Source organism: Ictalurus furcatus, chromosome 4 (assembly GCF_023375685.1).
Source record: "Ictalurus furcatus strain D&B chromosome 4, Billie_1.0, whole genome shotgun sequence".
In the NCBI taxonomy this organism is placed as follows: domain Eukaryota; kingdom Metazoa; phylum Chordata; class Actinopteri; order Siluriformes; family Ictaluridae; genus Ictalurus; species Ictalurus furcatus.
Window position 1 is genome coordinate 31,050,303 of NC_071258.1, and position 15,449 is coordinate 31,065,751.

General features: G+C 41.9%; 1 protein-coding gene across 4 annotated transcripts in view; it reads left to right on the forward strand.

Annotated features, from left to right (window-relative positions):
- gramd1bb (GRAM domain containing 1Bb) overlaps positions 1 to 15,449 on the forward strand; it is a 124,799-nt gene that overhangs the window by 105,546 nt on the left and 3,804 nt on the right. For 3 of the 4 annotated variants that reach the window (XM_053623579.1, XM_053623580.1, XM_053623582.1), the window contains 10 exons: positions 4,031 to 4,051; positions 11,743 to 11,827; positions 11,996 to 12,099; positions 12,217 to 12,312; positions 12,535 to 12,615; positions 13,629 to 13,744; positions 13,916 to 14,078; positions 14,175 to 14,370; positions 14,866 to 15,012; positions 15,160 to 15,278. In XM_053623579.1, the coding sequence (XP_053479554.1) occupies positions 4,031 to 4,051; positions 11,743 to 11,827; positions 11,996 to 12,099; positions 12,217 to 12,312; positions 12,535 to 12,615; positions 13,629 to 13,744; positions 13,916 to 14,078; positions 14,175 to 14,370; positions 14,866 to 15,012; positions 15,160 to 15,278 (1,128 nt within the window). Of the gene's footprint in view, positions 1 to 4,030; positions 4,052 to 7,099; positions 10,110 to 11,742; positions 11,828 to 11,995; positions 12,100 to 12,216; positions 12,313 to 12,534; positions 12,616 to 13,628; positions 13,745 to 13,915; positions 14,079 to 14,174; positions 14,371 to 14,865; positions 15,013 to 15,159; positions 15,279 to 15,449 lie in introns of those variants that run through there. The other variant, XM_053623583.1, reaches the window with a different exon arrangement.

A 15,449-nucleotide genomic window follows, 5' to 3' on the forward strand; every position in this document is an offset into this window, starting at 1 on the left:
AGGAGTTAGGGTAAGGGTTCGGGTTGGGGTAAGGTTTAGCGGTTAGGGATTAGGTTTAGGGATTATGGTTGGGGTTAAGGATTAGGGTTAGGGATTAGGGTTAGCGGTTATGGTTGGGGTTTAGGGTAGGGATCGGGGTTATGGTTAGGGATTAGGGGTAAGGTGTAAGTATTAGGTTAGGGTTTTAGGAGGGTGAGGTTTAGGGATTAAGGTTAGCGGTTAGGGTTGGGGATTAGGGTTAGGTTTAAGGATCAGGGGTTATGGTTAGGGATTAGGGGTTAGGTTTAGGGAATAGGGTAGGGTTTTAGGAGGGTATGGTTTAGGGATTAGGGTTAGGGGTTAGGGTTAGAACTGGCAGCAATGGCAGCATGGTGTGTGAATTCTGGCTCTGACAGTTCCTCAACCTCAACTACATCATTTGAGTTAAAGATGGACTGTTTTTGAATCCCGCAGTTATTATTTTTGTTTGTCCCTGCCTGAGATAGTTTTTTTTTTTTTTGTAATGGATTTTGTTGGTTCTATTATCCAAAGTATAAGCAAACTAGTAGCTTAATTTAAACTAGCATGACCCTGACCAGGCATTCACTAAGGATGAATGAAATGCATTGCACAACGCCACACATTCATGTTAATGAGCATGGACTTGATTTTTGCCGTGAGGGTATATCATATCTGACAGCTTGGCTTTGAGTTGCATCCTGCAGGATCCCAGTCCTGATACACACCTCTACTAGTCTCAACTCTGTGAAACTTTCTGGCAAGCTTTAAAACAAAAAAATCAAGAAAAAATACTCTGCCCCCTATTCGTATCTATATTTATATCTGTTTAGAAAACGTTATCCGTTCATTCTGGATAATGTATTCATATTCATATTCGGTTACTTCACTACTGTAAGCAAAACTATAATGTATACTGACTGTATAATGTACACAAAGCAATACAACTGTCACATCATTCACAGTGATTTCTAAAAGACACAAAAAGGACTCGTAAAAGACAATACGTACATAGAAATAACGGTTTAAGGGAATGATTCGTTTTATTCCTGGTTGGTTTGTTGTAAAAGTTGAATGTCACTGTTCAGCTCTATACACTAGAACAATTCCTGAACACCAGTATAACTTCCTTCCCAATCATTGTGTCTCTGTCCTCCTGTGCGTCTCTCATAAACATACGGACACTCACATCGTGTCTCTGTCTGCATCAATCAGCAGGCCTGCTTCCTCTCTCATCCTCTATTTCTGTTCCTCACCTCGTTCCCACGACACGGTGCCAGAGCTCCTGTCAGAGGAAACCAGCCCACGTTTCCACCACAGAGTGTGTGTGTGTGTGTGTGTGTGTGTGTGTGTGTGTGTGCACGCCATGTCTGTGTCTGTGTTGATGAATCTAGGACAAGACACAAGTTAATCTACATGTATACACACTGATACACACATCTGTCTTGCTATCCTTGTGAGAAACTTTCATTGACATCATTATTAATTATTAATGCAGTGAATAATGCTATGCTACGCCTAAAGCTGTCCCTAAGATTCAGTAACTATAAGGAGTGCACATTCTCCTCATCTCAACGTTCTCCTTATCTCCACATTCTCCTTATCTCCACATTCACCTCATTCTCCTCATCTCCCCATTATCCTAATCTCCACATTCTCCTCATCTCCACATTCTCCTAATCTCCACATTCTCCTAATCTCCACATTCTCCTCATCTCCACATTCACCTCATTCTCCTCATCTCCACGTTCTCCTCATCTCCACATTCTCCTCATCTCCACATTCTCCTAATCTCCACATTCTCCTCATCTCCACATTCACCTCATTCTCCTCATCTCCCCATTATCCTAATCTCCACATTCTCCTCATCTCCACATTCTCCTAATCTCCACATTCTCCTAATCTCCACATTCTCCTCATCTCCACATTCACCTCATTCTCCTCATCTCCACATTCTCCTCATCTCCACATTCTCCTCATCTCCCCATTCTCCTCATCACTACATGCTCCTTATCTCCATGTTCACCTCATTCTCCTTATCTCCACATTCACCTCATTCTCCTCATCTCCACGTTCTCTTTATCTCCACATTCACCTCATTCTCCTCATCTCCACGTTCTCTTTATTTCCACATTCACCTCATTCTCCTCATCTCCAAAGTCACCACATTCTCCTCATTCTCTACATCTCATCATCTCCACACTCTCTTCAGTCTCCACATTCACCTCATTCTCTACATCTCCTCATCTCCACATTCTCCTCATCTCCACATTCTCCTCATTCTCTACATCTCTTCATCTCCACATTCTCCTCATTCTCTACATCTCATCATCTCCACATTCTCCTCATTCTCTACATCTCTTCATCTCCACATTCTCCTCATTCTCTACATCTCATCATCTCCACATTCACCTCATTCTCATCTACACACTCTCCTCAGTCTCCTCATCTCTATATTCACCTCACTCTCCTCATTCTCCTCATCTCCACACTCTCCTCATCTCCACATTCTCCTCATCTCCACATTCTCCTCATTCTCCTCATCTCCACACTCTCCTCATCTCCACGTTCACCTCATTCTCCTCATCTCCACATTCTCCTCATCTCCACATTCTCCTCATCTCCACATCTCCTCATCTCCACGTTCTCCTCATCTCCACATTCACCTCATTCTCCTCATCTCCACACTCTCCTCATTCTCCTCATCTCCACACTCTCCTCATCTCCACATTCTCCTCATTCTCCTCATCTCCACATTCTCCTCATCTCCACATTCTCCTCATTCTCCTCATCTCCACACTCTCCTCATCTCCACATTCTCCTCATCTCCACATTCTCCTCATTCTCCTCATCTCCACATTCTCCTCATCTCCTCATTCTCCTCATCTCCACATTCTCCTCATCTCCACACTCTCCTCATCTCCACACTCTCCTCATCTCCACGTTCACCTCATTCTCCTCATCTCCACATTCTCCTCATCTCCACATTCTCCTCATCTCCACACTCTCCTCATCTCCACGTTCACCTCATTCTCCTCATCTCCACATTCACCTTATCTCCTCATTCTCCTTATCTCCACATTCTCCTCATCTCCATATTCTCCTCATTCTCCTCATCTCCACATCTCCTCATTCTCCTCATCTCCACATTCACCTTATCTCCTCATTCTCCTTATCTCCACATTCTCCTCATCTCCATATTCTCCTCATTCTCCTCATCTCCACATCTCCTCATTCTCCTCATTATTCGCTCTCTTCATTCTCCTCATCTCCTCATTCTCTACTTCTCCTCATTCTCCTCTCTCTTCATTCTCCTCATCTTCTCATTCTCCTCATTCTCCATATCCATATCATGTTTATAGATGATATAATGTATGTGGTAACAGGAACTTAAGTGTTTTCTGGACATTCCACAACATTACACAGTATGAAACTATAAACTGATAAAAAGAATGGCAGACCTTTTTTAAATTTAAAAAAAAAATTGCAATAAAACTCTTTGGAGCATGCTGTTGTAGGAAAAGACTTATCTTCAGATGATGACAATAGCTCCACTTTGTGTCCAGCCACCTCACACCATCCTGTCTTTGATTACTTTCCTATAACAGCATGCCTCCAAGTGTCTTATCCTTGCTTAAATCACAAAATGTCCACTCATGTACTGGTGGTATTTTACTTCCATCTTGAAACTGCTGACGGATGTAGTTGGTTTTCTTTGTGTCTTACTCAGCAGAAATCAGAGGTTTTCGTGTAGAGCTGATGTTTTGGTGCCCTCTAGTGACACTGCTGCTTAGGAAACATTTATGAGAGAGAGAGAGAGAGAGAGAGAGAGAGAGAGAGAGCGTTTGTCAATGAGAACTCAGTCACATAAAAGGAAAGGTAGAAAAACAAACCTGTATATATGACATCACAATGCTGACCTTTGCACTGTGTAAATATACTGTGTGTGTGTGTGTGTGTGTGTGTGTGTGTGCACGCTTTTATAGCATCTGTGTCACTCTCACACTTGTTTTTCTCTTCGTCTCTTTCACAGAAAAGTCAGAGCTGGTACAATGTAAGTAACAATTCTTGTTTTTTTTAAAGTGTGTGTGTGTGTGTGTGTGTGTGTGTGTGTGTGTGTGTGTTTGCTGTACAGGATGTTTGTCTTTATGAGAATGCACTTTTTTTGCACAGATGCATGGACACACGAGGAAATTTCACCAAAGCTGTTGTATATTACACTTACATTTACCACAGCACTGTTAAATTCTCAAATCTTCTTCGTTAATTTTAAGAAATGGACAGGGAATATATGTGTGTGTGTGTGTGTGTGTGCGGACTTTATGAGCCGAATGCCACTTGGTGGAGCAGCTGTACTGCACATGTTCATGTGCACCTTCTCTTGTTAAAGTGCTCGTATTATGCGTTTTCAGACATTGCCTTTCATGTAGTGTAATTCCAGACGTACTTCCTGTCCAAACCTATGTAGGTTTATAACAAAAAGCCCCGCCTCAGACCCGCCCTCAAACACTACCGTGGTAGCTCCTGTTGTCGCCATGTCTAGAAGACGTTGTTTTCTCCGCTGCAAAAGCAATAACATCTCATCTTCAATGTACGCCAAACTGCGTACACACTTACCGCTGAGAATCGTCCTGCTCTCATCGTGTTTTGCGATGGTGGTTCGGGTCGATCTTCCGATGTAGCGCTATCGGACTCGGACTCGGACTCAGAGGTGATGCTGCAGTGTAAATTATGAGAAAATGAAAGTGTTTTTTGACCTTGAATGCATGTAAACCTATTGTATGAGACCTCTAAAACAAAATTAGGCATGATATGTGTGTATATATATATATATATATATATATATATATATATATATATACACACACAGCAATATAGCAAATAGGGGCACTTTAAAGCTTTATTTCCTATACTCCTCCATTTCCCTCATTTTCCTGGGAACACTTAACACCCATTTATTAGCATATACAAACCATGGCCATTAGCATTAATACACCATCAGTAGCATTAAAAAAGTAGCACTAACACTTGTATTCATTTATTAATATATTTTTTAATAATAAATCAAAGAGTGGCATATACTGACTGAGTGTATAAGTAATGTCACTATAAAGTATGAACACTATAACTATACAGAGAACCACATCCAGAACGTTCTCAAAAATTCACACCACTGAAATCTCTACTTCCTGGTCAGGGAGCTGTCAATCCAAATCTCACTAGCCAAAGAGAGTATATCGCTGTTAAGCCCCGCCCACACAATAGATTTGTGCCAAAATGGTGAACCTGTCGAGCGTAAGCGAAACTTTGAAAGCGTGAATGAAAAGTCTGGCAGCGCATTCATGAACTGTGATTAGCGAAAAGGCTAATCTAAAAGCTTAGAATATAGCATTTTAACAAAGAGCGCTGTTTATTTGAAGACCTTGTTCAGTTTTTGCCACTGAGTTTTCGATTTCAGAGTGTTTTTCTTCTTCCTCGTTGTATATTTTTGTTCGTTTCTTGAAACGAGTACGTTCAATACCTTTTGGCACAAATGTAATTCCATATAGCGGTGGCAAAATTCCCAACTGAGGCTGAAAAACAAATTCCAAATAATGTTCCTGAAGACCAAATATCAGTAAATGACCAACATTAGGGAACACGGTGTAATAAAATTTTTGTTTTACATTTACATAAATTCTTAGTCATAGATTAAATCAACAGTAGTTGGTCAGTGTGTGTTAATATTTAAGCAAATGTAAATTATGCTCCATTGACTTACCTTGGAAATGGGAAATCCCCGGGGGGGGGGGGGGGGGTGTTGGTTGATGAGACAAAGATGCCTCCATGTGCGACTTTTCTTAGCAACAATCTAGCCAGCTAACTGTCATTAGTGATGTATATTTCCCTCAATGTTATAGAGGTACTATGTCTGTTTGTTGGTCTAAAGCATATATTTGTATATAGAGTATAACTCATTTAAAGGTTAAAAAAAAATGCCGCTTTGTTTACTCTTCATGCTGTGAGCAGCCATGTTGATTAGACGTCACTTGCTGAACTGTCCCAACTTTCCAAGTGGGAATTCTGAGTTCAGGGGCGTTTTCCTTGGTTCTCCCTGGTCAGTGGTCAAAATTTACGAGATAGCTGAATGCAACATTAATACAGTGTTACGTCACTGTTGACTTTACTTTTGTTATACTAATGCTAAGTCAAACATTTTCTAATGCTGCTTAATGCTGTGAATAATGGTAGATAAGGGAACCTTAATGTAAAGTGTTACATTATGGGGGATTATGATCTTCCATGGCACTGGCACTGATTATGGGAGATGATGATCTTCCATGGCACTGGCACTGATTATGGGAGATGACGATCTTCCATAGCACTGGCAATGATTATGGGAGATCATGACCTTCCATGGCACTGCCACTGATTATGGGAGATGACGATCTTCCATGGCACTGGCAATGATTATGGGCGATGACGATCTTCCATGGCACTGGCACTGATTATGGGAGATGATGATCTTCCATGGCACTGGCACTGATTATGGGAGATGATGATCTTCCATGGCACTGCCACTGATTATGGGAGATGACGATCTTCCATGGCACTGCCACTGATTATGGGAGATCAAGATCTTCCATGGCACTGGCAATGATTATGGGCGATGATGATCTTCCATGGCACTGCCACTGATTATGGGAGATGACGATCTTCCATGGCACTGGCAATGATTATGGGCGATGATGATCTTCCATGGCACTGGCGCTGATTATGGGCGATGACGATCTTCCATGGCACTGGCACTGATTATGGGAGATGATGATCTTCCATGGCACTGGCACTGATTATGGGAGATGATGATCTTCCATGGCACTGGCACTGATTATGGGAGATGATGATCTTCCATGGCACTGGCACTGATTATGGGAGATGACGATCTTCCATGGCACTGGCACTGATTATGGGAGATGACGATCTTCCATGGCACTGCCACTGATTATGGGAGATGACGATCTTCCATGGCACTGGCACTGATTATGGGCGATGATGATCTTCCATGGCACTGGCGCTGATTATGGGCGATGATGATCTTCCATGGCACTGAGTGTTTCCATGATTACAGCTCAACCGTCCACAAATGAGTTCTGAGCCCATAGCCATGAGACCACAGGCTACTGTACTGTTTATCTTTTCTGAAAGCCAAGCAATGTAACTGGAAAAAAAAAAGCTAAGATATAAGTCACTTTGCAGTGTAATCTAGTGATCGCTGGCATATAGACATATTTTATTTGTATAGCTGAGCTAGTAATGTTGAAGGCTAATTTGGGATCATTTCTTCTCCCCAAAAGTCCAAATCATAACAGTTATTAAAGCACATGATTTCATTTCATGTATCAGTTGATTATAGTGTATATTTGTATTATGTATGCTAATGCAAAAATGAACTGATCCCAAATTGCACCTTATTTTCTAGCTCAGCACACACACCAGTGTTTTCATGGTTTTTTTTTGTTTTGTTTTTTCTCACACATTTTTGTGGGCCGTATAAAAGCTATACCCCATACCTTAGCAGTGCAGGATGCTGTTTTCAACACATTTCCATAGCTAAACACTATAAATGATCCAGCTTAAAGCCCTAAATATAGCTAAAGTTAACTTCTTGTATAGATTGTTTAGCTAAGAGTAACTTTTAAGAATACTTAAACCACATTAGCTATGTAGGAACTATTAGGTTAGTCCAGTTAAGGCTGAGAACAGTAGCATTTGGCCTCAGTTTTGTTTAGTTTTTTTTCATTTTATATTGTCATCATGTATTTGTTGAAGTCGTGTAAAGTTATTTATGTGTATTGTTGTCTGTTTTTTGTTGTCCGAAACGTCTTAGCGATCCTTAAACCTGATCTGTATTGTGGTATTGCCTTGCTTAACTCGATGAGTCCTCAATAAATTTTTTACAAGCCCAATACAGTTAACAATGGATGTGGTTTAAGATCAGTCCAACTCACAGCACCTGCTAAAGGGGGAGCCTTAAGCCTCCGAACTACGCTGATGCGCAGGCAAGATGGCTGCCGTGTGTATCTTGTGATCGTTTGGAGTGTCACTTGTCAAATTATTTAGCCTGTTACTGGCACATTATTTTGATATAGGGATGTCACGATACCAAATTCTATAACATAGGGCCCGTCTTTCATGTGCTTCGCCAAGGTGTTTCCTCGGTTTGTTTGAAATGAACGATAGCATCGGTTGCACACCGGCTTCAGAGCATCAATTATACGTTTGCTGTCATCCGCCTCGAATGCGATGTATTTCCATGTCGACCCTTACCATCTTTCCTCTCAACGCGTCGGGGCGGAGCTAAACTTGTCGCCATCTACTGTAGTTTTTCCCCGTGTGCTTGTAGGCGTTTTCCTTCTTATCTTCTTCACCACTTGTGGACCGACTTAAACACTTGCACGTATTTGCTGCCCCCTTCAGTTCCGGAAGAATCACAACCTCAGTAGCTTCATTACGAACGGTACCTACGCTACTGCAGAAAAACAAGTACCATCACATTTTAAGAATGTTGGTACCGACTCGGTACCGAAGTATCGGTTCTCATGACATCCCTATTTTACTAACAATCCCAGCAATACTTTAATTGTTGCTTTATTACCCAGTTGTCAGTTGAGATATTTCTAAAAATGGATTAATATAATTATTTTGTTGGTGTAAAAATGTTAGAAGATTAAAAAAAAGAGGTGTGTTTTGGTGTGTGTGTGTGTGTGTGTAGATAGACAGATATGGATATATGATATGACATTAAAAAAAAAAAAACTATCAGTGGGGAAGACCTCATCTCTCCATTTGTATGTGTGTGTACACGGATGTATACTAATGACTTTATTGGAGTGTCACGCTGGCTGCTCCTGGTACCAGCCACGGACATCTCCCTTTGTTTGTCCTTAGAGTTAATGGGTAACTAACTTTACACATTCATCTCCTGGCACACACACTCGAACTGTGCATACTCCCACACAGAGCATCATCTTAAAGATGTGTCCGGAATTGGGAACGAACCATTCATATCGACTGTAGGGCTTGGTTTCGTACGAGCTGTGTTGTTATTTTTTTCTGAAGAGCCACTCGATCAATGGAACGATGATCGCTGGAATTTTAACAACACCAGAGAGGATCGTTCACTGCTAGACATTAGGACTGCTACTCGATCCACTCCTTGCAACAAAAGATTTGGATTTCTACTTTAAAATGCCGCGTTTCGAGTAGGACATGTCGCATGGCTCGTAGTGTGATCGGTTATCTTTAGCTTACAAGCAGAGAGTAGACTTTTAAACTGCTGTGAAGAAAGCGAGACCACATGTCTGGGGATGTTTGTAGGAATTCGGAGCTGATGAATGCGGTCGAACGTGTTTCATTCTTTCAGAACCAGCAGTATCAGTATCGCTGCTTTTGAAGGCGGTGTGTGAACTGAAAGGTACCACAACTTGAAGTTGCAGAAGATTGCCCCTTGTAACTCGAGAAAGAGAGGACAAGAGACATAGAGAAAAGAGACCAGACTTGAAAGACGAACTATAAACGGTTTCTGCCAAGTCAAGGAGGAGATGAATGAGACTTGACGCTTCAGGGCGCTCACACTCACCCAGCGAGAAGGAAAACAAAGAAGCATAATAACAGATCTGTCTGCTGGGGTTACTGTAGGCCATTGGCCAGCGTGTATGTTTGTGTGTGACAAACACTGGAATCATGTGGCACTAGTCAGCACAGACTAGTACTCCCAGATGAGGATCCTTCAGAGAAGACTGTAAGATCAGGTAGATCTCAGCTCTTCTCTGTACACTCCATACTGCATTTGGGACTTGGATCGATCAGAAGACTTGCTAGCATTTTGAACCCGGGTTACGTGTTCAGTGCATCCTGAAAGGCATCCTGACCTGGCCTTGTGCCACTGGTACTTGTAGGTGACGGAGTTTATGATGGGGGGCTTTCAGAGGGACTGGGAAACCTTGCTGGAGCTGGAGGAAACGCTTACAGTGTGGCTGCTGCAGGGCTCAGCTTTGGCGAATGGCTTGTCGTGGAGCTCTACGGAAACCCAGTCATCGGACGAAGAAGACGAAGACGAGGACATCCCGGCTGTGAGTTACCAGATTGTTGAGGTTTGGAATGAAGATGTCGAAGACGGAGGGATTTCTGCTGTATAGATACATGGAGGGAATTTTGTGATTTGGAAGGCTTAATCGAATGGGTTCGGGTGAGTTTCTTGCCCCGTGTTTTACGTAGTAGAGGGATCAGCGTACCAGCAGACGTTTTGATGGAGGTGCTCTGCAGGATTTAGTTGGCATTTTGTAGTGAAAAAGACACCATCAAGGATTGTTCATGTAGAGGTCAAGGGTCACAGCGTGACCACCTGTTTTATGTACGTTTCATACTTTCAAGCAAGGAGCCCATTCCATCCGTTGAATTATGCATCAAAATGTAAAGGAAAACCCATCATTTAGCAATCTAATATCTATCTAAGAAGTATTTAACATAATTTAAAACCCACTTATTATAATCAGAGGCAGGTGAATTAGTCAATAAACATTTATGCAAAATTTAAAAATGAAATTTTCCGTCAAATGGAATTCTAAACGTAGCTCAAAGTCTATCCAATTCAGCCTTTCAAAGACGGGAAATCCTTTTTCCAAGAGGTACATTTGTGCTTGCATATTATTAGCATAGTTTCTTATTATCTTATTATGCAACACCACCAAACGTCCTGGAAAATTGAAGCAACTGGAATTACTTTTTAATGTATTGCTCTAAAACTCCCACTATAATAATAATTTTTAAAAAAACAGCTTCGGTAGGACTTTATCTCATTTCATTCTCATCCTAAGACTAATATGGTGTAAGTGTCACCAGGCAAATTGTGATTATACAGCTCATTTTAAATGGGATTCTCAGTGAGATTTGACGTATCGAGTGTCCTGTTTGTTTCACGTTACAGCGAATCACCAACATTCTTCTCGTTCTTGCCTGTTACGGATATAACGACTATCGATTCGATTGAAGGCGAAATGTTTAGTCATTTAATAAAGAGTTCAAACTGACAGACATACAAGCGTATCGATTTTCTGTTCTACGAGAGGGAACGAGTTGTCGAGATAAGGTTTACACAGCTCTTTGCTGTTCAGATGTTCCACCAGTTGATGCGCCCACAGATGTTATCTCGGTTATGAGTCATCATGGCTTTTCTAAAGGGCAGCTCCAGTGATAACCTTTATGGGCATATGTTTCCGTTTTCTGTGTGCTGATTCCGAAGCTGATTTTGTTCCTATAACAGCATGCCCGGATGTGTCGTATTCCTGTTGTACTATAACAATAAGCCAACGGATACAATTTCTTATTTATTAATGAATGATGTGTCATTCATTATAAACATCATATCTACAATTACACATTGTTGTTGGGTTTTTTTAAAAAAATTTTATCTGTGTAAGTGGAGAGTTCTTACTATAAAAGCGATGATGTATTAGAACGAGTGTATTAATATAAACCTGCGATTTTTCTTGTCGCCCGAACTACCAGGATTGTACCAATCATTGACCTTATGACCAATCGGATGTGAGAATTCAAAAACAGTGCTCTCGTGTAATGTAGAATAACGTAAACAGGTATTTTACGATGGGGTGCAAATTCAATTCAACAGAGACCAGTGTGAGATTCGTGCACAAGTGTCATTAGTGACTGTCTTTGACCTCATGTCTTGGTTCGTGTCTCGTGCAGGTTCTCAGCCCCACCTACAAGCAGCGAAATGAAGACTTCAGGAAGCTCTTCAAGCAGCTCCCGGATACAGAGCGCCTCATTGTGGGTACGTATCTTAGAGACACAGTCAGAGGAATACTTTTAACCTACTGAACCTATCCGTATACAGCTAATTATAAAGAAATGAATGTATCATCTAAATATATATATATATATATATAGATATATAAAATCCTTACAATAAGTGTTAAGATTTGACCTTTGACCTTTTTAGACTACTCCTGTGCTCTGCAGAGGGACATCCTCCTGCAGGGCAGACTCTACCTCTCCGAGAACTGGATCTGTTTCTATAGCAACATCTTCCGCTGGGAGACACTAGTACGAGTCTTTCTCATTAAATCTGAAATGGATTTTGGTTACGTAACAAGTTAATAATGCAGTAAATTGTCCCAGAGTGTTTGACATCGGTGTGTTTTTTTTTTTCGGTGCGTGTAGCTGACGGTGCGTCTGAAGGATATTTGTTCCATGACGAAAGAAAAGACAGCACGTCTCATTCCCAACGCCATCCAAGTGTGCACAGACACTGAGAAGGTAATGGGAGCACTTCGAACTGCTGTGTAATCACTCCGAGAGGATGAGATCTGTCGGTTAATGGCTCACGTTCGTTGTTTTATAATAACGCTTGAAGGCATTACATTGATGCAAATTACTGTCGTTGAATATTTTATTCTGCCTGCCAGAAAGTACAAACCATAATAATGGCCATTAAACTCACACTGTGATCCGTCACTGTTCGCACCGTCTCTACTGCAGCACTTTTTCACATCGTTCGGGGCGAGGGACAGGACGTACATGATGATGTTCCGTCTCTGGCAGAACGCTCTGCTGGATAAGGTAAGGGCAGATTGCATTCACGCATCCCCTAACGTGTTGTACGGCTGTGGCTCAGGTGGTAGAGCGGGTTGTCCACTAATCGTAGGATTGACACTGAACCCCAAGTTGCTCCCGATGGCAAGCTAGCGCGTTGCAATGGCAGCTCTGCTACCACTGGTGTGTGAATGAGAACCAGTATAAAGCGCTTTGTAGAACCGCTAAGGTTAAAAAAATCAAAGTGCTATATAAGTGCAGACCGTATTGTACGTGGCAAAAGACCAGTTTATCCAGAAATGCAATGAAATACACAGTTGTTTGCTTATCTTATCAATCAATGATATATTTAGTGTCTAAATATTAAAGTATGCTTCTTTAATTTTGTACTTTTTTTGTACTCAAGTGAGGCTTACGGTATGTTTAGAACTGTCTAAGGGTGATTTCACACTTGTTTGTTTGTTTCACACTTACAGTGTGCAATTCCACCTTCTGTACACGCTTTGATTTAAAATTCTGCTTGTAAGGAGAAATACCAAACTATATGCTAACGAGGAAGTGATTTTAGCTTCAGGGTGGTTCTGAGCACTGTATTCAGCTCTACCGTGTAGTAAAATTGAGCTTTATTAAGGAATAAAACACTTGAAGACATGCGGTTATGATCAGCGAGGTGTTATGATGTGACACAATGTGAAGCAGAGTTACTGCTACCAGCCCAGAGTCGATTATTTTCCAGCGTCATCATAGTTTTGATCTGTTTTTGGTTAGGTTACTGTTGTAGAACATACACAAAACAAGTTATGACTAACAATATAGCAACTGTAAACACTCGTCATTTCTCTCTCTATTCTGAAGTTACACTAAATGCAGCTTGTCATGTTACGGAGAAACTGGAAAGCCTGTGTCCCGAATGCTCTGACACTGGAGACTCCTTCCATATGTGTTAAATAAACATCTCCTTACAGAAGATTTTCCACATTTTTTTTTAAACGTGGTTATAGATTATAACCCCCCCCCCGATTCCCCCCGTCTCTCTCCAGCCCCTGTGTCCTAAGGAACTGTGGCACTTTGTCCATCAGTGCTATGGTAACGAGCTCGGGCTGACCAGTGACGATGAGGACTATGTCCCCCCCGACGATGACTTTAACACTATGGGGTAAACGCACATAATGAACACGTAACACACAGGATTCACAAAACTCATTCATATTCATTCTAGACTTATAGATTTAGTATAAACAAACAGGGATTTAAATGTCCTGCTTTTCAGACCTTCACATCCCAGTGTCCTGACATTGGACACTGTGTGTGTGTGTGTGTGTTGTAGTTACTCTGAAGAGATCCCTGCCGAAGAGAACGAGGTCAGTAACGATAACTCATCTAAGAGCAGCGGAGAGAATAAGCAGGACAGCAGCCCTCAGTCACACAAGAGATCAATCACACAATCCACCATCACGTCCACGCCCAGCAGCACAGACCTGCCTCTGTCTGTGTGTACACACACACACGCTTCCTCTAGCTTTCTGCATGCCGAAACCTAACCCATTGCGGTTTGTGTGTAAAGTAGCGCTCTCTGCTGGTTGCAGTTTGCCATCGCTCCTGAGGAGTACACGGACTGTCTGCCGGACCCGGAGCTCTTGACGTTGCCTCTGCTGGCTGACGAGAGGAGTTGCGAGTCTGCAGAGGGACAGCTGGGTCCAGTGTCCTCGCCCTCTCTCGACTTCAACGATAACGAAGACATCCCGACCGAGCTCAGCGACTCGTCCGACACACACGATGACGGTACACACTAAACTGTATTCTAAACAGATACCAATACGAGGGGCTTTTATTTATTTATTTATTTATTTGTTTTATTTTATTTTTGGAAGGTTTGACAGAAAGGTTCGCAGGTTGAGATTAAAGATGCACGTCGGCACTGGGGTCCCAGGGGGACGCAACAAAAGCGCCACGTATGCTGGAGGATTTGCAGAATGCTTTTCCAATGTTCGTTCATTCATCCTTAGTAACTGCCTGGTCAGGGCTGTAGTGGTTTAAATTAGGCTCGGAGTTTGCTTATATTTTGGGAAATACATTTGTTCGAAAACATCGTGGGCAGGTACAAATAAAAGCGTTTCTAGGAAGTGTAGTGGTGTAGGGTTCATAGTTATTAAAAAAAAAAACAATTCAAACTCATGCACGTTTGTATAAGCTTTCATTACAAGCTGTGTACTTCTTTAAGAGCAATATATATATATATATATAAGTGTGTGTGTGTGTGTGTGTGCGTGTGCTCAGAAGTGGAGGTACAGGCATTCCACGATGACCTAAACGGGCGTCAGTACATTAACGAGGTGTATAAGTTCAGCGTGGATAAGATGTACTCGTTCCTCTTCACCGAGTCGCAGTTCATGGCCGACTTCATGGAGCAGCGCAGATTCACAGGTTTGTTCATTTTGCTCAGCGTAGTCAGTGTGTTCATACGGAAATTTCTTTTTTTGTCTTTATTTATAAGCTGCTCTGTATTTCTGCCCTCCTACTCACACATACACACACACACACACACACACACACACACACACACACATACAGATGTAGTGTTTCAGCCCTGGAGGAAAGAGGAAGCAGGGAACCACAGGAGGGAGATTATGTACACCATCTCACTCTCCAACCCACTGGCTCCCAAAACAGCCAACGTCAGTGAGACTCAGGTCAGCTTTACACGTACACACACACACACACACACACACACACATACACACACACATACACACACACACACAAGAAGACATCTCACTATATGTACATATATACTGTTGAGTTGGTTGTCATGATGTATCTTATTAATGGTTTGCTCTCTCTCTCTCTCTCTCTCTCTCTCT